The sequence below is a fragment of the Lagenorhynchus albirostris genome, chromosome 21, assembly GCF_949774975.1.
Source record: "Lagenorhynchus albirostris chromosome 21, mLagAlb1.1, whole genome shotgun sequence".
Classification (NCBI taxonomy): Eukaryota; Metazoa; Chordata; class Mammalia; order Artiodactyla; family Delphinidae; genus Lagenorhynchus; species Lagenorhynchus albirostris.
The window spans coordinates 11,792,692-11,818,647 of record NC_083115.1 but is presented as its reverse complement, the minus strand read 5'-3'; the positions used below and the strand labels follow the sequence as shown (position 1 = coordinate 11,818,647).

The 25,956-nt window shown below is 46.6% G+C and overlaps 1 protein-coding gene across 5 annotated transcripts in view; it reads left to right on the top strand.

The window, feature by feature from the left end:
* Nucleotides 1–25,956, top strand: part of RBPMS (RNA binding protein, mRNA processing factor) — a 185,963-nt gene that overhangs the window by 138,130 nt on the left and 21,877 nt on the right. Inside the window, exons 6-7 of one of the 5 annotated variants that reach the window (XM_060136661.1) lie at nucleotides 21,079–21,206; nucleotides 24,643–24,779. The exons of 1 other annotated variant lie outside the window; for it this stretch is intronic. In XM_060136661.1, the coding sequence (XP_059992644.1) occupies nucleotides 21,079–21,206; nucleotides 24,643–24,648 (134 nt within the window). In that variant the 3' untranslated portion in view covers nucleotides 24,649–24,779. 3 more of the 5 variants (XM_060136659.1, XM_060136657.1, XM_060136660.1) reach the window with 3 other exon arrangements.

Genomic DNA, 25,956 nt, shown 5'->3' with positions numbered 1-25,956 from the left:
GCCCTTTAAAGACCATTTTTAACACGATAATAAATACCAAAGCTGGAATCCTGTGGGAACATGACAAGTTTAGTCCATCATTTCACCTTGACATGCCACTTTTCCTAACACTTCTCTCTTAGTTTATCAGTGGGTGTATTTATGAAGTAATTTAGTCTAGATATATTCATGAAGAAATTTAATAAACAAGAATAAACCTTGTCATTTAAAGGTATTTCAAAAGCCATTTTGTCATATGGTAAATGTTTCTTCAACTTGTTCCACTTAAGTTCTTTTACTAAAATAGCAATTTAATTTGACTTCTGGCAAATACTTACTCCTCAAAGGTGGAGCTAAGTTTTGAATGTAGGGATTTTGCATAGAAGCTAAATTTAGCAATTAGCAGTCTTCCACTTCTAGTTCAAATCTAAGTGAACTTTTAAAAGTCTAAAATATACGGGCCTCTCTGAAGACCTAGACTCTGATATTAACAAATGCCAAAAGAGAAGTGCAAACAGGAAACTATGTGATTCTTTTTTTAAATGTTTTAAATCATATAATCATTTTTCCACTTGACCCCCACCTCACCCCCAAATAAAAAGGATCTACAGTAAATCTGTGGAAACTTTAGAAATCTTTTTGTTTTTCTTCCCCACATCTCCCTATTTATATATTTTAAGTGCCACCTGATACGGCAAACAAATGTAAATGATGTCCTTTCACAGTTCACTGGCTTCCGCTCTGAAGTCATCTAAAATTCTGCAGCCATAATACAAACCATCAGATAAAAGTGTGAGAGTTTATACTTGGGAAACATTAAGTGCCTTAAAATGGTTAAGCGGAACCACAGGAGCATTTTTTTTTTTCAGTTTCTAGAAGGGATTGTGTTACTCCTTTAAGCAAATGAGTAATGAGATTTTAGTTCCGGAGAATGGACGCTCCCTGAGGAGACTGTAGGTAGGTACATCCTGGTACAGAGGAAGGTATTTGGCGCACAGACCCTTCTAAGGGCGGGTAGGTTGCTAATCTCAGGATGAAGCCAAATAGAGCTTCCACCTCTGCCACTGGTGACCGCCCCTCCAGCTGGCCTTCCCAGCCTCTCGCTACTTCTCTGTTGAATTCTCCCCTGAATACCATACAGTGTGTCAAAGAGTTCCTCAACCCTCAGGTGAAATGTATTGATTTGTTTAAAATATTTGATGTATTTAAATCCCAGATTAGCAGCAGTTACCTTTTTTTTTTTTTTTTTTTTTTTTCTGTGTTGGGTCTTTGTTGCTCCGCGCCGGCTTGGGGCTACTCTTCGTTGAGGTGTCTGGGCTTCTCATTGCGGTGGCTTCTCTTGTTGTGGAGCACAGGCTCTAGGCGCGCAGGCTTCAGTAGTTGTGGCTCGCGGGCTCTAGAGCTCAGGCTCAGTAGTTGTGGCGCACAGGCTTAGTTGCTCCGCGGCATGTGAGATCTTCCCGGACTAGGGCTGGAACCCGTGTCCCCTGCATTGGCAGGCGGATTCTTAATCACTGAGCCACCAGGGAAGTCCCTAGCAGCAGTTATGATAGCAGTTAAAATAGCTTTTTGATGAAAAGCTGTTTTTAATAGATCTCTGTAGTGGTCTGAGAAGAGCTCCATTGCCCGCTGGGTAGAGTCTCACCTCTTTAGCACGGTGCCTCAGCAATACACAGCCCCTGGGAGTCTGCACTGGCAAATCATGTCCCCTCTTCGCCCCTGGGCTCTTTGCTTAGAGCGCCCATTCCCTGGCCATAAAGTCAGTCCTTTAGCTACTTGTCCTGTAAAAGTCACCTTAACAGTCTCCTCCTCTGGAAAGCCTGTCTGACTATTCAAAGGAGGAATTAACTGTCCTGGATTAACTGCCCTGCTAGATTAGTCGCTGCTATAGAACTGTGTTTATTCCTTTGGAGAAAACTCGTCATACTATATATTCAGTACTGTATAATGTATTGAAGTCGCTAATTACTCTCCATCTCCCCATCTGTAGTCTCTAAGTTTCTTGAGTAATAAGACTGGATGTTGTGGTAGATGCAGTAGTATTTAATAAATACTTGCTAAATTAATTCTTGCTCCAGTTCTGCTTCTAACTGGCCAAAATTTGTATACCCTGACACTTCCACCCAGCAACCTATTTTTAATCCCTGGGCTTCATGGTACAAGTCTAATCCCACTTTTACATGATAGTCCTTCAGAGTCTAGATTTCTGGCAGATGGATCTCCAGAAAGAATGAGGTATTCCAGAAAGAGTGATTTCTTATTACATGGGCAGAACATACTTACTTGCTTGTAGAACAGCTGTCACTGGGAGAAGACTAAAGGCTGACTTTCCTTCTGAAGAAGCGTAAGTGAAGATCTTACAGTTTTCCTTCTAAGGAAGGAAGGAAGACAATAAAGGTGATCGTGTAAATACTGACTACATTTAAGTTGGATGATAGGTATAAGAAGTTCTTAAAAGTAAAGACATTCCACTGAGATCAAATTTTCAAGCTCAATTTTATTTTAATAACTGGGAAGCCCTGAAGTTGGCTCTGGAAGCACACACAGCCTTGGGCAATCCATTCTGAGCTGTGTGGCTACCCCCGATTTAGACGAATTACATTCCCGGCAAGAGGAAGAAGTGGTTTTAAAGTTCAGTGGCAAGAATAACTTTTTTCAAGAAATCATAACTAACTTTACCCAGCTAGAGGTGAGTTGTGTGGGGGGCATGGGAAGAAGGAAGGAAGGAGCAAAGGGAAATCCTTACTACAGTTAGGAGTTACCTTTGATTCAAAAGGAATTGGGAGGGCTTCCCTGGCGGCGCAGTGGTTTAGAGTCCGCCTGCCGATGCAGGGGACACGGGTTCGTGCCCCGGTCCGGGAGGATCCCACATGCCGCGGAGCGGCTGGGCCCGTGAGCCTTGGGTGCTGAGCCTGTGCGTCCGGAGCCTGTGCTCTGCAACGGGAGGGGCCACAACAGTGAGAGGCCTACGTACCACAAAAAAAAAAAAAAAAAAAAAGGAATTGGGAGCTATTGGAAATGTGTAGAAAGGGTAATTACTCAGCATTAGGTTTTGAAGGAGGTAGCTTTGTGTTAGGTACTTTCTCATCTCCCCAAATTAAGCATAATGATTTAAAATGCATCATCCGAAGTGCCAGGGTGATGATTCAGATAATGCTCTGTGGCTCCATCCTAAAAAGGGCATGTTAGCCTGTTTTTCTGACACATGCTCTCAAGAAACTTTCCCAGTACTCCCCCCACCTCTATTTATTTCCAGCACCATTTGCCCCTTTGGACCTGATTCTCATCTAAAGATATTCTGAGTGTGGGAAAAAGTAACTTTTCCAACAAAACCTTGAGATAAATTATTGTAAACCCTCAGGCCAGCTTCTCGCTCTATGTTTGCAGCAGGGACAGAGGAATTAACAGATGGAACGGTTCTGCGAGCTGGTGTGAAGTCTCCACACCATGGAAGCCTGGCCCTAGCTGTGGTCTCACAGCTGCCCTAAGAGGCCTCTTCTGAGGCTCCCAGCCTCACTCTGGATGAAGTTGTTCTTCCCCCAACCACTAATTCTACAGGTCTCTGAGCTAAACTTCCCATTCTCCTCTCCTTTCATCAATTCTCATGAAAGGTCCAGAGACAACTCTCCAAACAGTCCTTTCTGTCTGTGAAACGTTTGTGAACTACTGTCCTGTCACCCCCTAGCTGGCCTGCGGCCATTGGTTACATTCACAGCCTAATCTTTTCATATTTTACCATCCAAGCCCCGCACCGTATGTGCCGTGGGCTTTATGATTTGTTTACCAGTTTGTTCCCAGCCTCTGCATCCCACGCTGGGCCTCAGCACTGTTTGAGAAGAGAAAAATTTGGAGGGGATCCAGCACAAAGCAAATGATTGAAAGATTGGAAAGAGGAGTTGCTAAGCGAAAAGGATGAAGGAACTGGGTGGGTTTAGCTCTGAGAAGGAGATAGAGAGGTTGAGAAGAATAGTCAGCAGTCCCTTTGCTTGCTTCATTTTCCATAAAGATACTTTAAAAAATTGTAGGGCTTCCCTGGTGGCGCGGTGGTTGAGAGTCCGCCTGCCGATGCAAGGGGACGCGGGTTCGTGCCCCGGTCCGGGAAGATCCCACATGCCGTGGAGCCGCTGGGCCCGTGAGCCATGGCCACTGAGCCTGCGCGTCCGGAGCCTGTGCTCCGCAACGGGAGAGGCCACGACAGTGAGAGGCCCGCGTACCGCAAAAAAAAAAAAAAAAAAATTAAAAAGAATTGTATTCCTTGTTTAGTGATGGACTCTTTACCTAGAATGTTACATTACTTAGGACAAAGTGGTCTGAGCTGCCCACACAGACTCTTCAATAGGATCTTAAGCTGCCTGTGTTCTGTCCCTCCTCTGATTTGCTATGAGATTTTGGTGGCGAAGAGAGAGGTGAGCTGATGTTGCATGAGGAAGGGTGGCGCTCCTGCGAGCCTGTTCGCCTAATGAACTCCGGTTGGAGAACTAGGGCATTATCTTTCCTTACTATCGAGGTGGGTCTTAGGTCTTATACAGTTGTGAGAGCTGTTAAAACCTGGAGTCAATAGGTAGAGCACGTGTGACCTTTGGGAATCCTCAGGTGTGAGAAGTTTGAAAATAATAGCGATTATAGTAACAGCAGCCATTGTTACTCAAGGCATTTTGTTAAGCTCTTCATATTCCATATCTCATTTACTCTTCACAACAACCTGTCACATAAATACAGTGGTTATCCTCATTTTACAAATGAGGAGTCAAACTCAGAGAGTTTTAAAAATATGTCCAAGGTGTCACATTTGGCAGAGTGCCCATCTGGGGTTCAAAACCAGGTCTGGCGGGCTACAGAGCACAAGGTATTTGTGTTTATTTAAACAGTTTTATTGATATATAATTTGCATACCATGCAATTCACCCATTTAAAGTGTACAATTCAATGTGTTTTTTGTATATTATTAATTTTTAAGTTGTAAAATATGTATGACATAAAATTTGCCATTTTAACCATTTTTAAGCGTACAGTTCAGTCGTAGTAATTGTATTCACAGTGTTTTGCAACCATTACCAATATCTGTTTCTGAAACTTTTTTATCACCCAAAACAGAAACTAACCATAAAGCAATAACTCCCTATTCCCTCCTCCCCACAGCCCCCCAGGAGTCTCTAATCTGCTTTCTGTCTCTGAATTTGCCTATTCTATATCATTCATGTAAGTGGAATCATGTAATGTTTGCCATTGATGTCTGGCCACTTTCTCTTAGCTTAATGTTTCAAAGTTCGTTCATGTTGTAGCATGTGTTAGAATTTCATTCCTTTTTAATGGCTGAATAATATGCCATTGTATGCACATACCACATTTTGTTTAGCCATTCATCGGTCGACGGACTCTAGAGTTGTTTCCACCTTTTGGCTGTTGTGCAGAGCCCAAGTTTTAACTAGCACGTATACATTACAGCCTAAGCTGAGGACCACCCCAGGGTGGAATCTCCTGTCTTCAGCCCTGGGCATCATACCTTGTTGCAGCGAACTCTGCATTGCACCAGCTTTTTCTAGTAGCATTTACAAGAGTGAGGCAGATTTGGTTTCTGAACTACAGGTCTGTCACGTGTCAGCTGTGGGAACAAGGACCAGTTTCTCAGCTTCTCTCACCCTGAGTTTTCTCAGTCTCTAAGGTAGAAGCAGTAATACCTGCCCTTCAAGGTTATTTTGAGACACATAATACCTAGTAGCTGTGTTTGCTTGTTTGTTTGTTTTTAATTTTTATTGATGTATAGTTGATTTACAAGGCTGTGTTCCTTTCAGGTGTACAGCAAAAGTGAATCAGTTATACATATATCCCCTCTTATTTCTTGAGTAGTTTTTTAAATGGGTCATTTGCTGGGGTTTAGATATTTTTCTTCTGTATAAAATTTAACAAGTATAAAATTAAGAATATGCAAAATCCACTATCCAGAGATAATAACAATAATATCAATGAATATGTGTTATATTCGCAAGGAGTTTTCTAAATCCGTTACGTATCTCATGCAATTCTCCTGACAGCCTATGAGAACAGGTGGCCCCCTCCCCCTTCTCTTCCCCTTCTTTCTCTTTAAAAATTTTCAGATGAGGAAGTTTGGCCTTAAAGACGTTACTCATTTACCCCAGGTCACATAGCTAATAAGTAGCTCAAATCCTGGACCGCTAACCAAAGAAGTGTGCCAATCCCTCATGCAAAGCATGTATGTGTGTGCTATTAAGGAGATTATACTATCCATGTTGTTCTGTAAACTGTTTTCTTTTTCACTGAGTGTTCTGTTAACATTTTTCCGTATCTATAAATGCAGATTTATCACATCGTTTTCAGTGGCTATAATAATATGCCGTTTTATAGTTATTTAACCAGACTCTAGATTTGAACATTAAGGTCCTCCCCCTCAGTTACAAAGAAGCAAAACAAACCTCATATGACCTGCTTCATAATGCTTAACCAGCTGCCAGTTCTAGGTTTGTGAGCGATCTCACTGGCACTGGGATGGCTTCGGGCATGTCCTTTCTACTGTTAAGGTGCTCTGGTATCTGACTCTGAAGAGGTGAAGCAAGCCCACAGGCTCCCCACTCCTCCTGCCTGGATTGCCCACCAAGGCTCAGGAGTCACGCCGCAGCCAGCCAGCCTTCCTGCTGACCCTCTCATGTTTCCCTGGTTTTGTGTATCAGCGTAAAACTGGAAAAGACTTACACTAACAAGCAACCTTTCAGAGTTTGAAGGTAATCTGGTCATCACAGACCTGAGATCCTCAGGAGATAGAGTTACTTTTCCCCTCAAATGAAGAAGCTCAGTTAGCCTAACCCCTCCAGTTCTCTTTTGGTATTTCAGGGCTTCTGACCAGGTTAGGATGCCCTGTTCTCTCAGATGAACTCTTCCTGTCATTCACATCCCAAGAATGAGTACAGTCTTCAGGAATGAGTGGAGGAGGGGGGATAGTATACAGTAGTGCTTGCCAAGTTTTTACTGTTTGTCTTACTGCAAAGTCAACAGTGCGACTGTTAACCTCCTGCACAATTAAGATCTAGGCTTTTTGTTATGGTTGTTCTTAAACTTTGTGCTTAAATCTTTCTGATTTTTATGAGGCGTAGAGATGGAGAAAAACGGGAAAATACAGTCTGGCCAGTCAGGGGCTGAGGTGTATCAACTCCTAGAGCTGCTGTTGTAACTTAGTCCTGTTGTAGCCGGTGGAATTGGGCGACTGGGGAGCTGTAGATCACAGTTGCCAAAGGTACTTGGCCACTTTTTTTTTTTTTTTTTTTTTTTTTTTTGCGGTACGCGGGCCCCTCACTGCTGTGGCCTCTCCCGTTGCGGAGCACAGGCTCCGGACGCGCAGGCTCAGCGGCCATGGCTCACGGGCCCAGCCGCTCCGCGGCATGTGGGATCTTCCCGGACCGGGGCACGAACCCGTGTCCCCTGCATCGGCAGGCGGACTCTCAACCACTGCACCACCAGGGAAGCCCACTTGGCCACTTTTATTTATGAGATTAAGTGGACCTTTGAGCAGATCAGATTCTCTTAGAGAAGCTGAAGGGCAGTGAGACTTCTTTTAAAGGAAGCCTTGTGCTATTAAGAAAGAGCACTGTTTCAAAAATAAAAAAGTGAATGCCATGTAGTTAACAAAGCTTTATCCTCTAGTGATCATCAGCTTATTCCTGGTAAAAAGAGCTGAACAGTACGTATGGGGCACAAAAGAATGAGGAAGACACATGAAAAGTGGCTGAGGGCACACATTCCAGTGCACCACTGCCTCCAACCAGCAGCTACGGCCCCAGACAATTTGACGAACCAAGGAGTTTTCTGGTAAATAGGATAGAGTTCTATAGCAGAGACATTGTTTACACCCCCAGCTTGTGTCCTCACCTCCTTTCCTGTATCAGCGTCAGTAGTTGTTGCTGTTACGTAACACTGTGCACGATGCAGTGCACTTACTGTATGTGTCTCGAGCTCTCAGTTCCCTTTTGTAATGAACTTATGTGACAGCCTGTATTTTTCTCTGAGGAAACTGAGGCTCCGAGAAATTAGATAAACTGTCCAAGATTGCACAGCTCGCAACGTTTACAGCTAAGACTTGAAGAGGAGAAACACTAGTTTGACTTTCAGGTGAAACGTATTGAGTCACCTCTCACCGCATTTCTGGAATTACGTCATGTGTGATACTGATCCGAGAAGGTCATTTGTTCATCTCTTGTCCAGTCCTTTTCAGTCACCATTTGCTGACTCCCCGGAGAGTTTACAGCTCTTCCAGCACTTTCCAGTTGACCAGTCGCATCCTCCTAACAGCCTGCCATCTTGAAATTACTAAGGACTTCCATTTCCAAATAGCTGTTTTCGAGTACGTTCTTCTCCCCACCCAGGATCACCAAGATACATTCAATTAAATAGGAATTACCCTTCACGTTTGTGGATAATGAGGCCTGCCCCTGGGGCTCAGCATTACTGTCCCAAATTTGGGCTGGAGAAATCTCAAACGATGGCATTCACCTAGCATCTGGCCCACACTTAGGTACTTAGAAAATATTTGTTGAAGACATTGACAGAGATGTGATCAAATTTGAGAGAAAGTAGCCCTGACTAAATTGACATTTTTGCATCCTGTGGGCTTTGTTCATTTATGCTGGCCCTGAACTGTATTTAAGAACTAGTTTAGGGCTTCCCTGGTGGCGCAGTGGTTGAGAGTCCGCCTGCCCCTGCAGGGGACACAGGTTCGTGCCCCGGTCCGGGAAGATCCCACATGCCGCAGAGCGGCTGGGCCTGTGCGCCACGGCCGCTGAGCCTGTGCTTCCGGAGACTGTGCTCCACAACGGGAGAGGCCACAACAGTGAGAGGCCCGTGAACCGCAAAAAAAAAAAAGAGTTTAGTCTCTTGCTGTTGTTATTAACTGGACGCTGCTCGATTATTTCATCCAGCTTGTGGGCTCGTGGTTCAAGCCTCTTAGAAAAGATTTTACTCAGCACCGTCCTAGAGTGTGCAGGGGGACTGTGCTTCAGCGGTAATGTGGGACCTGTGTCACCTCTGAGAGCACAGAGGGACCAAGGAAAGCAGTTCTTGCAACAGAGGTTTCTGGAAGGGGAGTTTTGTTTACAGAAGTTTTACTCTGAGGTCACTAGATTATAAAACTGGATGAATCAAGCAAGGCAAGTTTAGAGAAGACGGAACAGGAAAGCAACTTTCTGAGTTTTCTGCGTGCTCTCAACTTTGTTACCCACGGACAGGAAGTTCTGAGCGTTCTGATGGCTTTGTTCCAATAGGTTTTTCACAGTTCACAGTAATTGGCAGTATGAGGCTTTTCATATTTAAGTGACTGATGTCTAGCCTCCTGGAAGAAATGTTAAAACACCTCAGCACAGAGAAATGTTGAAGCAGCCTTGGCTATATCCATCAGCATTGTGGTGCTGAGGTACCGATACTAAGTAAAGACAGTGCTAGTGATATTTCAGGCATTTGGTTCACTTTTTAATACTTGAAGTGATGATCAAGACAATGCCGTGAGGGATAGATGGCCTTACTCTTTCGTGTCATCCTCCTTATTTTCCAAGTACCATTCAGAGGCTGGAGCAGGAATCGTTTGGGAAAGCATGTTCACGTAGGGGCTTTTATAGCACTTACCACACCTGCGATTCGGCTACCATAGCGCCTGGGCTTTGACAGTCAGGAGGGGTAGTGGTGGTAGTAGTCGAGTGCCCAAGCCACCTCAGTCAGGAAGGTGATAAGTGATACACACAGTTCCCTCTAAGTCAGTTGATGTGTTCAATTTTATAATATTAATTTTTTTTAATTTTTATTTTATATTGGAGCATAGTTGATGAACAATGTTGTGTTCGGTTCAGGTGTACAGCAAAGTGATTCAGTTATACATATACATGTATCTATTCTTATTCAAATTATTTTCCCATTTTGGTTATTATAGAATATTGGGCAGGGTTCCCTGTGCTATACAGTAGATCCTTGTTGGTTATCTATTTTATTTTATTTATTTTTTTACATCTTTATTAGAGTATAATTGCTTTACAATGGTGTCTTAGTTTCTACTTTATAACAAAGTGAATCAGCTATACATATACATATGTTCCCATATATAATTGCAATTTGAACTTGAATTTCTAGGAGCCCAGATTATAGTATCACCTGAGAAACTATAAAATTTCTATCTGTTTATCTCTAGAGATGATGACATTTTACTTCAGTAGGTCTTTATCATTTGTGTTTTAGTCTGTGGGCTGTACCTTGTCAGTGATCGGAAAGGCCCCTTGAGAAACACAATGTTAGCATAAGCTAGTGTCGTATTTTTTTCCCAAAAGATTGGATATATTTTCTTGAGTACTAGAAAGTATGCTTGGGACTTTTTGACATAGCCATGCATATTTAACTCAGAATTATTTTCAAGATAGCAAACTGCAGACTAGGATTGATCTGACACGAGAGAAAACCAGAGAAGGAGGAAGCAGGGATGACATAGGTTTTACCAGCGTGGCCCTCACCCACCTCTCATCTGTGCAGCCGGGATATCATGCTCTGCCCATGGCTTGTGAATATTCTCAACATTCCCTGTGGATAAATCAAGGGCAAATAGCCCAGGGCCAGCCCGTGAACATAGATGGGGAACCAAAAGCGTGGGTGGGGGCTGGGTAGGGCTGCTGAGCTCATAGAGCAGGAGAAGGGAAGGGATGAGAGCAGGGGCTCAGCTCAGACACACAGCTTCATTCAGAAATTTCCTCGCGCGCCCCAGAGGCCAGCGTGCTATTGTATGTGTGTGGATTTGTGTTATCTGTACTTTAAGGTGTATTTTGAGGTTTTGCTTTATCAGTTCCCTAAGTCAGCTGCAGTCTCTTGAAAACTGACAAGTTATTAAAGTTTCTACCTTTTTGCCCGGGAGCACTGCCTGTGCAGAGTTAGACTGATATTTTCTTAAAGGTCGAGGGAATGTGCTAAACGCGGGCCTCTCACTGCTGTGGCCTCTCCCGTTGCGGAGCACAGGCTCCGGACGCGCAGGCTCAGCGGCCATGGCTCACGGGCCCAGCCGCTCCGCGGCATGTGGGATCTTCCTGGACCGGGGCATGAACCCGCGTCCCCTGCACCGGCAGGCGGACTCTCAACCACTGCGCCACCAGGGAAGCCCCTTAAATGTTTTTTAAATGGAGGAAGAAATTTATTTTCCTTCCTTTCTACTCCCGCCAATATTCTCAGTCCAGCACAAGTTGTTGACATTTCTCATCTGCCATCTCTGTGATCCAAGCCTGTAATTTCTCGTGTCTTCTTTCGCCCTTCCTTAGTGTTTATATATACATAGTATGTCTCCAACTAGTTTTGTAAAACTCATGTCAAAATTACCTTATGAATATGCTTTTCTTTTTATTATAAATTTAACAAATTAAGTATTCATTACATATCATCAGTGCCAGAGAAGCAGAGCAGAATTGTCATGGTCTCAAAATAACCTCATGTGTTATTCATCTGCCTAAACTGCCCTAAAGTAGTGTTTTGTTTCTTTTTTGTTTTTGAAGGTGGTGACCTGTCTTTTCTAACTTAGGAAGTTAAGCTTTACGGTTTGGGTAGAATAAGCCACCATCTTAACAGTGGGTAAGAGCCTGAGCTCTGGAGCTACGCTGCTTGTATTCAGATCGTGGCTCCACTCCCCCCGGTTGCGTGGCCTTGGGCCTGTCACTTCATCTCCAAGCCCTTAGGTAGCATCCTGCTTTTGTGACTCAGAGTGATCACAGCAGTCCTCATAAGGATGTTCTGGCGAATAAATAGGTTAAAGTCTGAGAAGTATTTTGCACAAAGTATGCACTGTATAAATATCCTTATTATGACCATTTGTTATGTGACTAGTCCCATAGATGGCCACACAGCCACTCTTATGTACACTTCTGAAATCCCTTTGTAATTAAATTACCTACCACAGATGGAAAAGGCTCTTTGGGCAGCAAAAGAGGCAGAAGAAACATCTTAACTGACAGTGCAGTTCTGGACTGGAAAAGAGGAAGAAGGGGGTGTGCTGTGTAAAAGGGAGGGTTTAATCCTTCAGGGAATATTTATTGAGTGTCTCCTTTGCTCCAGACACTGTGAAAGGGCACATTAGTGAATATAGCTAGTAGTGTTCACTAGTAGGGAATAGCTAGTAGTGAATACGTGAGAGTATTCTACCCTCATGAAGCTTACCTAGGTCTCTAGCAGAGTGGGGCTGGGCGAATGTTTTTATGTGGTGTATATAATATGAAACCAATGTTTCCTGGAAATAGAGCTCCTGTGAAACATCCAGATTTGATTGCAGTAAGTTTCTTAACGACCAGCTCTCAGAGAGAGAACCTCAAGGTTCAGTTGCCGTGTCTGGGAAGGGAATTGCCTGGGGAAGCTCTGGGTGACCCTCAACCCTGCAGTTGCAGGTCTCAGGAAGGAAGAGCTATGAAAATGCCCCATTGTGATGAGCAAGCGTAGGTAACAGTGGTGACTTCAGTCAGGTCCCCAGAGGAACCGTTTTCTTCCAGTTTATTCTCTGGGTTCCCTTCAGCTCTCAGATCAAGAGTCAGACCCTTTTAAAACCATGGGCTGGAAGGTATTTTGGCATGGGGCCAGCCGCACAGGAAGGAAGGAACAGGACCTTGAGAGCAGTGGCCGCTTGGAGGCATGGCAGAATATCATTAACTGGGGGGGAGGTGACTCTGGGCCAGCTGAGTAAAGACCAGCTTGCTTCTGGAATTTCCTTGGCATATTTTGTTGGTCTGGGTTTGCCTGCAGGTTTCAAGGGTTGCTCTAGGAATGTGTGTTACGAGAGAAAAATGTGAGTGGAGAGATAGCGGAAGTTATTAGGAAGGCGGTTTAGAAGTCCAGGTGGGAACATGCATTTGGGTGGTAGAAGTAGGGATGGAAAGGAAAAGATAGTGTGAAAGGCACCGAGGGAATGTCATCAGTGTGGAGAGGCAGAGAAGCAAAGGGTCTGGATTCTGGATGGAGATGACTTTGATCCACGCCCTGGTTCTGTCGGTTGCTGTGAGCCAGTGGGCTAGGTATCGAACCTGTGTGCGTCTCTTTCCTCATAATGTAAAGGGGCTGGTGTTAGTACCTTCCACAAGGGTCATTAGCGCAGTGTGTGGCATATAAGATATGCTCCGTAAACATTAGCTACTTTACTACTGCTGTTATCCTTTATTGTATTAGCACTTGGCAGTGGTTTGGATATGGGAAATGAAGGAGGCTTTGGACCTGAATGAATGGGATAAAGGGATGTGGGGAGGTAAGAAGAGGAATTGATTTGTGAGTGCATTTTTGTATGAGTTGACTTGGATGTGTTTAGGATGTCTACGTTGGAGTGGAAATCAAAGCTGTAGATGTATGAATTATCCTAAACAGAATTAGTAATTGAAGCAAAGAAAGTGGCCCAGGACGGGATTAAAGAACAGGTAGCGTGGAAGAGGACTGAACACAGACTTGATTTCTCCTGGCGTCTCCTGCACTTAGTACGGCTGGTTCCCGGTGCAGAACACAGAAACTACAGTCGTGATTTGTGCTGAGTGGTGCTGAACACATCCTTTGAGATTTTCGCCGAATCTTTTTTTTTAAAACATCTTTACTGGAGTATAATTGCTTTACAATGGTGTGTTAGTTTCTGCTTTATGACAAAATGAATCAGCTATACGTATACATATATCCCCATATCTCCTCCCTCTTGCGTCTCCCTCCCACCCTCCCTATCCCATCCCTCTAGGTGGTCACAAAGCACCGAGCTGTTCTCCCTGTGCTATGTGGCTGCTTCCCACTAGCTAGCTATTTTACGTTTGGTAGTGTATATATGTCAGTGCCACTCTCTCACTTCATCCCAGCTTACCTTTCCCCCTCCCCGTGTCCTCAAGTCCATTCTCTACGTTCACCAAATCTTTTGATTCTTCCCCTACACTTACCTTCTTGGAGAGCTAATGAAGTATGTGACCTTTTGTGGGAACCGAAAGGGCTGTGACAACAAATTCCCAGCAATTGGGTGGCTGAAAACAACAGAAATATATTCTCTCAGTTTAGGAGGACAGGAGTCTGAAATCAAGGCATCCGCAGCGTTGGTTCCTTATAGAGGCTCTGAGAGAGAAACCGCCCCATGCCTCTCTCCTAACTTCTGGTGGTGCCGGCAGTCCTTGGCGTTCCTTGGCTTGTAGATATATCATTCCAACCTCTGTCTCCATCTTCACCTCACCTTCTTCCCTACGTCCTCTCCTCTTCTTCCCCTGTTGCGTGGCTTGTGGGATCTTAGTTCCCCGACCATGGATCGAACCGGGGCCCTTGGCAGTAACAGTGCAGAGTCCTAACCACTGGACCACCAGAGAATTCCCCTCTCCTCTTCTTATAGGGACATCCGTCATTGGATTTACCCGACCTCCCAATCTAGGATGATTTCATCTTGAGATCCTTAAATAATTACATTTCCAAAATTTCTCTTTTCAAAAAGTTACATTCTGAGGTTCTGGGCAGATGTGAATTTTGGGGGGGACACTGTTCAAACCTCTGCAGGAGCTGTGTGCACTTTGCTCTGCCACAGAAACGGGGAATGTGCTATATTTTTAGCCCTCACACCAGAAGAGCGTGTCCTAATGGGGTAGTCCTCAAAAGAGTGGGCCTCTTAAGGCTGGTGTTTCAAGGGTTTACTTAACAAACTTGGATCAACTACTTGCAGAGGTATGTGAGTAGGAGTTGATTGCTTCACAGAAGCCTTGATTTATTTTTCTTTGGAATTTTTCATCAATCTTGGGTCTTCTGTGTCATGGCTGCTGTTTTTTCTGGCCAAATTCTTCATCTCTCAGGCAAGCTCTCCTGGAGGACTCTGTCCCTGAGTTTGTTCTAGTAAACCGAGTATGCTAAGAGCTAGAGGTGAAGACCACCTGCTCTCCAGGGGCCTGTCACCACCACCAGTAGTGGGGACATCCCCATGTTAGGGAGGACAGGATGGTATGTGACAGGGAGCCTGAACCATGAGACATGAGACCTGGATTCTAATCCCAGTTCAGACACTATGAGACCTTGGATAGATCTTTTCTCATCATTAAAATGAGACAGCCGTTCCTGCCCCTTTCTCCAGAGCTTTTAATGAGGATCCGGAATAATGACGTACAAGCACTCAGCAGCTGTGTATAAAAAGTATGAAAATAGGCGTTATTAAAACAGGATTGAGGGGCTTCCCTGGTGGTGCAGTGGTTGAGAGTCCGCCTGCCGATGCAGGGGACGCGGGTTCGTGCCCCGGTCCGGGAAGATCCCACATGCCGCGGAGCGGCTGGGCCCGTGAGCCATGGCCGCTGAGCCTGCGCGTCTGGAGCCTGTGCTCCGCAACGGGAGAGGCCACAACAGTGAGAGGCCCGCGTACCACAAAAAAAAAAAAACAGGATTGAAATGTAATCTTATTTAAAAAGTAGCATTGGCATGCTCTCACATTCATCCTCTTTCAGTACCTATTTCTCTCCCACATGGAATTGAATGAACCTAGAATTTGTTCATTTCCTCCTGAAAGGCAAGGTATTTTTAATTTTTTCTCCATTCGTTTTATCAAGTATGAGCAAATGGTTGACTTCTTGATACTTTCTGGTGGTAGGCACCAGGGTAAGCAAAGAGTGAGCACTTAGAGCCCTGGAAGATGCAGAATGCAGCAGATCAGAGGGTACTGACTGCTCCCCAAGAAGGCCAGCCTCGCCTCACCTCACCTCCACCCCCGGGGAAGTGACATCTAAGTGGAATCCTTTGAAGAATGCATAAGAGTTAAGCCAGGTGAAAGGAAAGAACACTCCCAGCAGAGGGAAAAAGAGTGTACTAGACCTAGAAGTGGGAAGGGAGCCATGTATGGTCAAGCCAGGACAATGGCTGATGGATCCTAGACCGGGAGGGAAAACCAGGTGAGAGCCGGGCTGGAGAGGTGGGTGGTGATGGCAAGATCATGCGGGGTCTTCTAGGCTATGGTCACATCCTGTCCAGAGAGCAAAGAGAAATCATAGGTTATTTGAGCAGGAGAGTGACATTACTAAATTGTGTATTTTTAAAGTTGACTCAGGTGCCGTGTGGCGGCCCAGGAGGCCCTTTTCGGTAATCCAGTGACGGGAGTTAGGATCACAGTGATGATAGGATAGATTCAATAGGACCTTGGTGAAAGATCGAATGTGAGGGAAGGTGGGGTGACTTCCAGGTCACCCTGGCTTGGGCAACTAAGCAGCATCTTTTACTGAAATCTGGAAGCAAGGAAGACAGGCCACTGGAGGGAGTGTGTTTCCTTTCGGACATGTTGAGCATGAAATTGCCGTGGAGTATTTCCAAATAGAAATTTCCAAGAGACAAAGTAAATACTGACTTAAAAGTTCTTGGGCCGCGTGTTTGCAGCTATCCTAAGGTCGCTCCATTAAAGAGTCTCCTTGTTCCTCTTTATCTCAGTTGTCTCCAAGAGTCATTCCTCTTTATCCGTTTCAATGTGACCTTAGACTGGAAGCTTCGCCTGTCTGTGTCCTTGTTTCCTCATCCAGATGAAAAGGCAGACTAGGTGATCTTCATGAGCTCTTTCGGTTTAAACATTCATCAGACTTTGCACTTCTTTCTTTTCAAAGGGATTGGAGGTTGGAATTGGGGACGTTTCTAGTCTTTGTTGGTTAGAATTCAGTTTGAACTCTCCCGGTTGCATACTCTTATGCTAAGAAAAAGGCCTATTCAGATGTATATTGTGAGCCTTCCACAACGTTATCCTCAGAGGTGCCAAAGGAGAAAAGGACGTAGCCAGCTCTGGCGCCAAGGGAAAGGATTGACCCAGCCTCTCAGGAGGGTCAGATTAGGCCCAGACAAAAGCCCTGGGCTTCTGATCTCTTTCTGCTCCCTGGGGCCTGGCTCACTCTGGGTGGTCAAGAGCCTCTTTTGTTAGGGGACCTTAACCCCCTCCCCGACTCCAGTTCATCCCAGTGGGCCTAGGGCGGCAAACTTCTCTTCTTTTTTCAGCCTTCCCGTCCTATTAAGTCAGAGCGGGCTGCGCGGTGACTCCGGAAGGTGAAGCCCACCTGAGCGGTGCTGGCGTCTCTCCTTCCACCCGGGAGTCGTACAAAGGGCTTGGGCTGTGGAAAACCTGTCTCTAGCTGCTGTAATTTTCTCAAGACCACATTAGCAACAAAAAAGAGCATACAGATGCTAAAAGCTTGTGCAGCTCACTGCCCTCTTCCATCAAAGGAGAGCGTGTGCCGTTTCGCGGAGTCTGCAGCCTCATGGTGAAATGCAGGCGTCCATGAGGGCTGCTCTCCCACCGGTGTGATCCTGACCGGGGCCGGCTGCCTCTGCTGTGCCTGTGTGGTTCTGTCACTCGTGGGTGGCCCTGAGCCAAGCGGGGGATGTCGGGCTGGGTCTGCTTTGACCCTCCAGTTTCACTCCCAAAACAAGTCCAGGATTATCGCTGTCATTTGCATTTTCTCTCCTGGAGTGTTTCATTCATGTATTCAACAGATACTGTGTAACAGGTACTATCCCGGGCACTTTGAAAGCAAAATGCCTGACACTTTACTCAAGCGGCTAATAATAGAATAAGAAAGACAAGTAGGAAGATAGCAGTGGTTCTCATACTTAGGCGTGCATCGGAATCACCTGGAGGGCAGAATTTCTGGTTTAGTAGGTCTGGGGTGAGCCGAGAATTTGCATTCCCCCCGTGCCCCCTGCTGCTGTTTCTGCTGGTCCAGGGAGCCACCTGCGGGAGCTGCAGTGCTGATGGGAAGCTATGGCTTGGGGACATGGGGGAGGGAGTGGATAGCTCCACCTGGGTTGTTTACCTTTCTTCCTGTTATCTTACCCGCTGTACTGCTTGGGTCAGATTTATCAACACCTCAGTTTGCGGGGCCATTAAAGCTCTCTCAAGCTCCCCCCCCCCCCGGGCCCTCCGGGGGCTCAGGGTACCTTGGCCACTGAAGTTCGTCAAGAGAGCCTATTTCGTTCCCTCCCAGGTGTTTCCTTGTTCCTTCTTTCTTCCCCACCCCTCTCTGGCTACTCATTGCCCACCTGCCCGTCCTCTCTCAGCTGGGCTTCCAGGAGCTACAGGAATGAATTCAGACTTCCGAGATTTTGAAGAGGAGCTTACTTTAAAAACCGGTCCCTGGGTGACAGCAGCTGCAGGAGCGGTTTTCAAGCTGTTTTCTCCGGAACCCTGGTGTACTTTCTGGGGACTCAACAGGGGTGGAGGTCCTCCAGCCGTCCCCACGACCACCAGCAAGTCAACCCAAACTGCTGCACTCTTAGTAAACAAGAGTTTCTGGGAAACACGTTTGAAGAAAGGTTCCATCGCTTTTATTTTTCACTTTGAAGATTCTTGCTCCAAAGCACTTGCTCTTGTTTGAGCCTCTGCCTTTGCTCCATTTTTTTTTTTTTTTTCTGGTGGATATGACAAATACTGCAAGGACTGAGAAATTTTAGATCTAGTTCCTATGGATGTTCCCTCAGTTCCTTTAACAAAGAAAACAGTGGTGTATCTTTAAACAACTTGTAGAATTTTCTGTCAGGGACTATTCAGGACAACAAGCAGCACTGCAGGCTAAATGCCGGGGTCAGAGCTGGCCCAGGGGTGCAGACTTGAGTGAGACCTGGCTCCTGCCCGCAGAAGGTGTCGTCGGTAACCCCCTCCCTGCCGTCCTCTCCCCGTTCTCAGCGACACAGAGCATCACCGCTGACATATTTTGAGTGCATCCTCCTCCGGACCGTAACTCCAGGTCCATCCCGAGAGGAGATGGAAGAAGGGATTTATCCCGTGTGCATTTGCCCTAGTCTCTTTTAGGCCTCTGCTTCGCTACCTGACTATATACTATTTATGACTCTGCAACTTTGGGTTTAGAGGGTTTGGAAGCAGCCCCCACCCCCACCCCGTTCAGCTGGGCTAGGTTTTATGCAAATATCAATCAGTGAGTTGTCTCCAAGCATCTGTATAGGCCCAGTGTGAAGTCATGCTTTAGGGTAAAATGTGGAAATGTATGGAAATCGTAAATTCCATCTGGCTGAGATTGAAACCCAGACTGTCTCTTTAGGATCAGATATCTTAAAAGACACACATTTGAAAACCTTTCTAAAGGAAGCCCCAGGGTGCCCTGCAGCCAGCCTCACCTTTAGCCCGTCAGGCTGCAGGCCAGGCACAGCCCCTCTGATGCTGGTTGATAGACTTCTGCCATCACAGTGGGGCTGGACAAGCGTGGGCTGAGAAATTAGTGTGTCCTGGGTCTTGAGACTCTTGCCTTTAAAAAAAAAAAGACTCAGTGTCTTAAAATAGCATGGTAGCTGAAATAACAATAACAGCAACAGTAATAGCTTGCCATTCCTGAGAATGGTTGTTTGTTTAAAATAAAATCTGAGGCATTGGTTCTGGGGCTATTTGGTTTCCACGAGCTGGGCTCTCACAAGAGTTGTTGCTCTAATGGACATCATGTGGTCTCATCACGACAGGAAACATGGGGGTCTGTGAAGCGTTCTCTTAACCCCTCTGTAAGGAATTTCCTTACAGAAACTGCAGACACCTACACACCCTAGAACTGGAAGTAGGTGGTATAGACCTGATCACTTTAAAGAGGGCTATGGTGCTAGTATTCTCCTCTTCAGATAATTACTATTCGTCTGCTCTTTTGGCCTAGGCTTCCCAGCCTAGATAGACAGGCCATCTGTGTTCCCATCACCAAGTCTGGAGGTCGTTTCAACTGCCTTGTTGAGAGAGGGAGTCGGGGCGGCCACATATATAACCCCACCTTGCGGGCATCCCCGGCTGCCCCCTGACGCGTCCTGATTGGTCAGCTCTGGACCGTCTCTCAGCCTGTTGGAAGCTCTTGAACGCAGGAGCCGTGCGCACACCCTGTCCGCTGGCGCAGACGCGCACACGGCCTCAGCTGCCTTCCGCTGGTTCTGTAGAGCAGTCCCCACGTCACACTCAGCAAAGCGGTTTTCTGTGTCTAACCCCCTTCCCACGCTGAAAACCCTGCCCGGGGTCAGAATTGGGGGAGATGGGGGAGACCTACAATGCAGGCCTGCGCTGGCTTTAGATGGTGGGAGGGAGTGAAGGGACCCTCTTGACCTTGGGTCGCGTGCACTGTACCCTTGTGGGACGTCCTGAATGGCACGGGCACTGATGGCTTCGCCGGGTCACCTTTTCCTGACTTCCTCGGTGGCCCTGGGGGGGCATCCGGGCCTACTTGATGTCAGACTTTGACAGGTGATAAAAGCACGTATTGAGATGGCCGCTTCACAGGTTCCAGATCCAGAACTATTGACTGAGGTTATTTTTGCCTTTGCTGAGACGCTCCCCTGTGTGTTTGCTGTTACTTTAATGGGTTGCTTCCTGATCCATGCTGAGGCCCGGTACTTGCCCTTCAACCCGGCAAACTGCAGCTTGACCTGAGTGGAATCGGAGGTCCACGAGGTCCCTTTAGACCAGTCAGTTGGCAACATGACTCATCTTTTTTCCCCTAGAAAATAAAATCTGTGTAAACAGCAATTGTGAACGTCCTTATTTGGATTTTTGTGGGGCTTAACTTTAATCGGCATACCCCAGGCTTTGCACTTCCATTCTCTGAACTTTTAACACCTTACGTGCCCTATAGGCACAGTGTCTGGCCTTGTGCTTCTAAACAGAAACCGTTTGGTGATCCCGATACTTGTCAGTAGTAATTATGCTGATTCACAGGAAAGTCCTCCCGTGCTTCTGGTCTGTCGCCGTTCTCCCAAAGGCTCTGCAGTGAGTCTTCATGGGAGATCGCCTCCTAGTTCTTTCTTCCTCTTTTCCTCGGAGGACCCCGTTTGCTGTTTGGTGCAGGAAGTCCCCACTGTTCGTGGGTTCCCCCGAGCTACAGTTGGAAAGACATCAGAGTGTCCAGGGTGGAGCCCGGGCCTGAGATCTCAGCAGGCCAGACAGGAAGCAGATTTCTTGCTTTTTTTTGTCCATTTTGTATATACCATTCTCTTGCTTAGTGTTTGGGGGGACCGAAGCCAACAGGTTATTGAAAGAATGAGAGCGACTTGACTTCTGACATTGATTGGGGCTCGGGGCTACACTGGGTGTTTTGTTTCTGATTTGAAGCCAGCTGTTTGGTAACCACTAACTCTTCCCTTATTCTTTTCTTGCAGATGAGCTCACAGTGCCTGCACTTTACCCCAGTAGCCCTGAAGTGTGGGCCCCGTACCCTCTGTACCCAGCGGAGCTAGCGCCTGCTCTACCTCCTGCTTTCACCTACCCCGCCTCACTGCATGCCCAGGTAATTCATACCCATCGGCCACGACTTCACTCCACCAGCAGCCCTTTCAAACCTGGTTCCCCAGGGCACACCATACAACTAACCCCTATCCAGCTAACAGATCCGCCTTCAAGAGATTACTGATCCCCTCTGAATCAAGCTGACACTCCTCCAGGACTTCCGAGGACCGTCTGACAGCAATGATATCACCCACTGCCTGATGTTTGCCCCAAACAACACCTCTCTCTTCCTTAATGATCTCACCCTCATATCACACACGAGAGACTGGGCCCAGGTCACCTCCCCAGCCAGCTAGAGGGTGTCACGGGAGCAGAGATGTGTGTGCCTTGCCGTGGGGAAGGGCTGCAGAGGAAGGCGTGCGCTTGTTACAAGAGCTACCTGTCTGCGTGTGCTCCTGTGTGCTGAGGTCTCTTCTCTTGTGTTCTGGGAGCTCTAGGGACAAAGGAGCAAGCTGGGAGCTTCCAGGAGGAAGGTTATGTGCTATGATACATATGTTAAAGAAGAGATTAAGGGTTCCTTTTTTCCATTTTTAAGAGACCCTGTAGAAAAGGAGGTACAGTATAGTGTCTTAAATGTAATTACAGGTCAAGGTAGAGGTATGTCTTCTGACCAGCTTTCTTTCTTAGTTAAAATAGCCTGGGCTTTATGAACAAACTCTGCTGTTTCTTCACAAAGATTACTGTCTACCTACCAACCCTTTCTCTTCCCTTGGAAACGATGTTTCTCTTAGCTTTGCTTTTAGTGCCAGTAGTAGTCATCAAGGTTAGGATTCAGTGTGATGATCAATAATAACAAATAAGATAGCAAGAATATAGCTCTCATTTGTCTTACTGCATGTGTAACTCCTCTAAAAGCGGGAAAGCCTGTTTTTAAAAAGTTACCAGCCTGAACAGGTGGGGTTTTTGTTTGTTTTGCTTAGTGTTTGTGTACCAGGCTGGATGAAATAATTAAAAGTCTTATGTTGTACACAACTTACTGTGTTGTGCAAGACACCTATACGCGGCCCCAGCGAGGGTCTCCCAGGCAGGCCATGGGGTCGGGAGTGTTCTCAGCTGGACCTCCTTCCGGAAATTCTCTCTCAGCTGAGTTGTTGATGCTTCGTATGTGCACGGACAGCCCAGCTTCCCAGGGACCGTGCAGGCAAACTATAAAGAGAAGGCCTCGGTATCTGGGCCTCGGAAGTGATCACCCTTTGTGTTGGAAGAAGGGGGTAGAAAGGAGTACAGGTAGTGAGGAGAAAGGTGGTGGTGGGGAGAGTATTTGACACCGAAAACAAAGTAACGGGGGTTCTTCCGAGACTGATGACCCAGTTTCCGGATTCGCTGTGCTTTCTGCTTTCCCTTCCCTGTTGCATTTTCCACCCTTGTCCGTGTCAGTGCTTGGTCACCCTTGCAGCGGCAGGTAGTGGGGGAGGGCAGAGGGAAAGGAAACGGGCTGATACCTTCTGCTGAGTTATCAGAATGCTCGTAGTGACCTTAGATTATTTTGTAGATGCCGTGGAGCAACTCAGAAAGTCCCCTGTGTTTGTGGCCCACCCCTGCCATCTGGGGACATGTGACCCACCTCTTCCTGTGCTGCCTAGATACAGGTCAATTGACGACTGAGGCAAATGTTAATAATACCATGAAATGGTGCCAAGTTTGCCTAGTCTTCTAAATGTCCATGGCTTTGGTTAATTGGCACCAAAGCCTTTCACCACTGTCCTGGAAAAGCAGGAGTTGACAGTGGCCAGAAAGGACTGCGAATGGCGGCTTTGGGCCGTGATGTCTGGGTAATTTGCCCTTGCTTCATTCATAGAACGGATGAAATCAAAAGTCATTCTGGGGAATATGGTGGGAGAAGGAGGGTAAAGAGTCTTAAGAGATCAGAAAGCCCAGGCCATTGTGAGAAAGGATGAGGAGAGACAGTGCCAAGATTACATGGACTCAACCGTTATGCTTTACTGGGACGTATCGCCCAGGGTGGCACCTTCCCCGTGAGCTCTTCCCTGACCTTGAGGCTCTCCCAGCCAGGAATCCACCTGGTGCTGCCACATCAGTCCTACGGTTGGTGGGACTCTCTTCTGATACCAGTGAGATCCTTGTGCTCAACCCCACTTCTTGTTTGAGGTCATTCCCAGTGCAAGCTTGGGTTCTGTATCCTAAAGACTGATGAACAAATATGGTCATTTAAATGTCTTTGTCCAGTGTGAGAATCGTAGAATGAACTGGGAGAGGCTTGACAGATCAGCTGGTCTGACCCATTTTACAGATGAGGAAACAGACTGGAGAAGAGGAGAGAGCTGTCCAGAGTCGCAAGTGCTCTGCCATGACCAGAGCCAGCTCGCCTGACTCCCAGCTCTTTCCACACCTCAGTGCTGGCTCACCAAAGACTAATTCTTTGATGGAATTTTGGAAAGGCCTTGCTCCAGTGACTCCTTGGATCTTTCTCCTGTAACTAGATGGGAAGCCTGTAAGAAGAGACTTGGAGACAGAGACGAGGGAATCAGAACTTAACCTTCACCCAGAGGGCCTGAGAGCATTTTTATTAACTGGAGGTAGAGCAGAGGGGAGACCAAAATGGAGCGTCCTGTTAGTGGCTAATTCCATTTTTGTTTCGGAAATCGTATTATGTCTTTGGAGATCAGCTTTTAAATAATTTTGCTTTTCTTAGTGATGTTGTGCTCTGTTTTGAGACGTGGATTTTTTTTTTCTTCTAGTGTTTCTCTCCTGAGGCAAAGCCCAACACACCTGTCTTTTGTCCACTTCTCCAGCAAATTAGATTTGTCTCTGGGAATGTGTTTGTAACATATCAACCTCCTGCAGACCAGCAGAGGGAGCTCCCATGTTGAATTTGCTTGTTAGCTCTTTCTTCCCCCTTTTGCAAAAACTATTTCTTGGTAACATTTGAGATTTCAATAAAAATTTTAATTAGAGAAAAAACGATCTCAAGTAGACTGCAGCGTTTTGTTTTCATGCTGATGCGATTTTGGAGCTAAGATGTTATCTCAGATTTTGGGAGAGCTGGGCCCGTGACCCTCAGTATACCTTATATGCGAGAAGGACTCAGCATCCCAGGGAGACTTGGTCCAGAGCCGAGGCCTCACTGCTGCTCATACCTTCTTGGGCTCCTGAACCCTCAAGAGCTGCATATTGGAAGATTCTCATTCTAGCATCCATGTGTCACATCTGCCAGGAGATCTCGCTTCAACGAGGGTAGAAGTGTTTTCAGTCTGTGTGATCCAGAAGGAGGACCCAGGAGAGACAGAAATTGTCATCGAAAAGGAGTTGGGTCATATTTCTACTTCTGCCCAGCTTCCATCTGTGGTCGTGTACCTCCATCTCTAAACTGAAGATGCTTATGTGACATCAAATCCCATTTTTTAAAGAATTATTGGATAATTAATTATTGGATAAGTAATCGGACTGTAAGCTTCAGTACTGCCTTTTTACTTTAGGGATGAAAGAACATCTATTTCTAAGAGCATCCGATTTCTAAGAAGATGGTTAACATTGTAAGAAATGATCATCCTGCTTACTTTCACCGTCACTGGTATTTGAAGTTTATTAAATATATTATGTGAGTCACTGTGAACAGCAGAGGAAGGTTTCATTCATGACTTTTAGGAAAGTTATGCTCCGAAGAGAAGGTCCAGACAGTTCCTCTCACCTCCTAGTCACACAATCTCAGCTTTTTAAGTCTGGGTTCATTTTTGCTTTTAGTCTTGTTGCTGCTGGGATTGAGAGAAAGCCAGTAAAATGCACTGTCCTCACGACACTCTAGAAACAATGCTATTTCCCTTGACCAGCATCATACTGTTGGGCCTGAAACTTTTGCAGGTAAGTGGGACTGAGAGAGCAAGTCCTGACTGCCCATCTCTTCCTCAGAGGCCTCAATGGCCCTGAGGAACAGCAGACCTTCTCCCAGGGCTGCTGTGCAGCTTGTAACTGGAACGCATCACCTGCACATAAGCAAAAGGTTTTAAAATCATACCACGGACTTCCCGGGGCAAGACGTGCCCCTAGGGAGGTCCCTTGTGACACACTGGAAAAAATTTAAAGGCTAAACCTAAAACAAATACCAGAATGAACCATGGGGGAGAAGACACAGGCAGATAGGGAAGCAAGATCGTGGAGGAGAGAGAAGCCTAGGATGGTGTGTGGGTGGCCTGACTGCGGGACCCCCGGCCAGGTGTTGACTGTGCAGCGTTTAAGAACTGCGTGTGTGAACTTCTCTTTAAAGCACATCTCATTAGGCATCTCCTCTGTCCCTGCGTCCCATAGCGAATACTGAGAGGAAGAAGGAGGTCCTGGCCGGCGTCAGTCTGATTTAAGTACGGAGCCAGTGAGAGGTAGCGTGTCGAGGGTGCAGGGAACAGGGCGGGCGTGAGTGCGGACTCGGTGGAGCACAGCCCTGGCGGCAGGGCGGCCGTGCTTCCCACCCAGGCGCGTGTGGGAAGGACTTTGATTTCTCAGCTTCTCCCTCCTGTTCAGAAGGCAGTAGCCAATGCTGCAGGGGCGGGCCCGTGAACAGAGCCCACGGGAGGCAGCTTGAGCCCCTCACCAGACGGCCAGCCTGTCGGAGGGCAGGGCGGGGGCAGGAGTTGCGCGCCGTGCTTGTGCGCCTCCCGCGTGGCGTCCACGCTCAACCCGGACGTCCTCATTCTGGAGGCCCGGCCTTCCCAAACGGGTATTGTGTACTGTCTTGCCTGCAGCCCGGGGCTTGCGGCCGGCACAGAGACCACGGCTTCGAAGGACCGCAGCGCTGACTC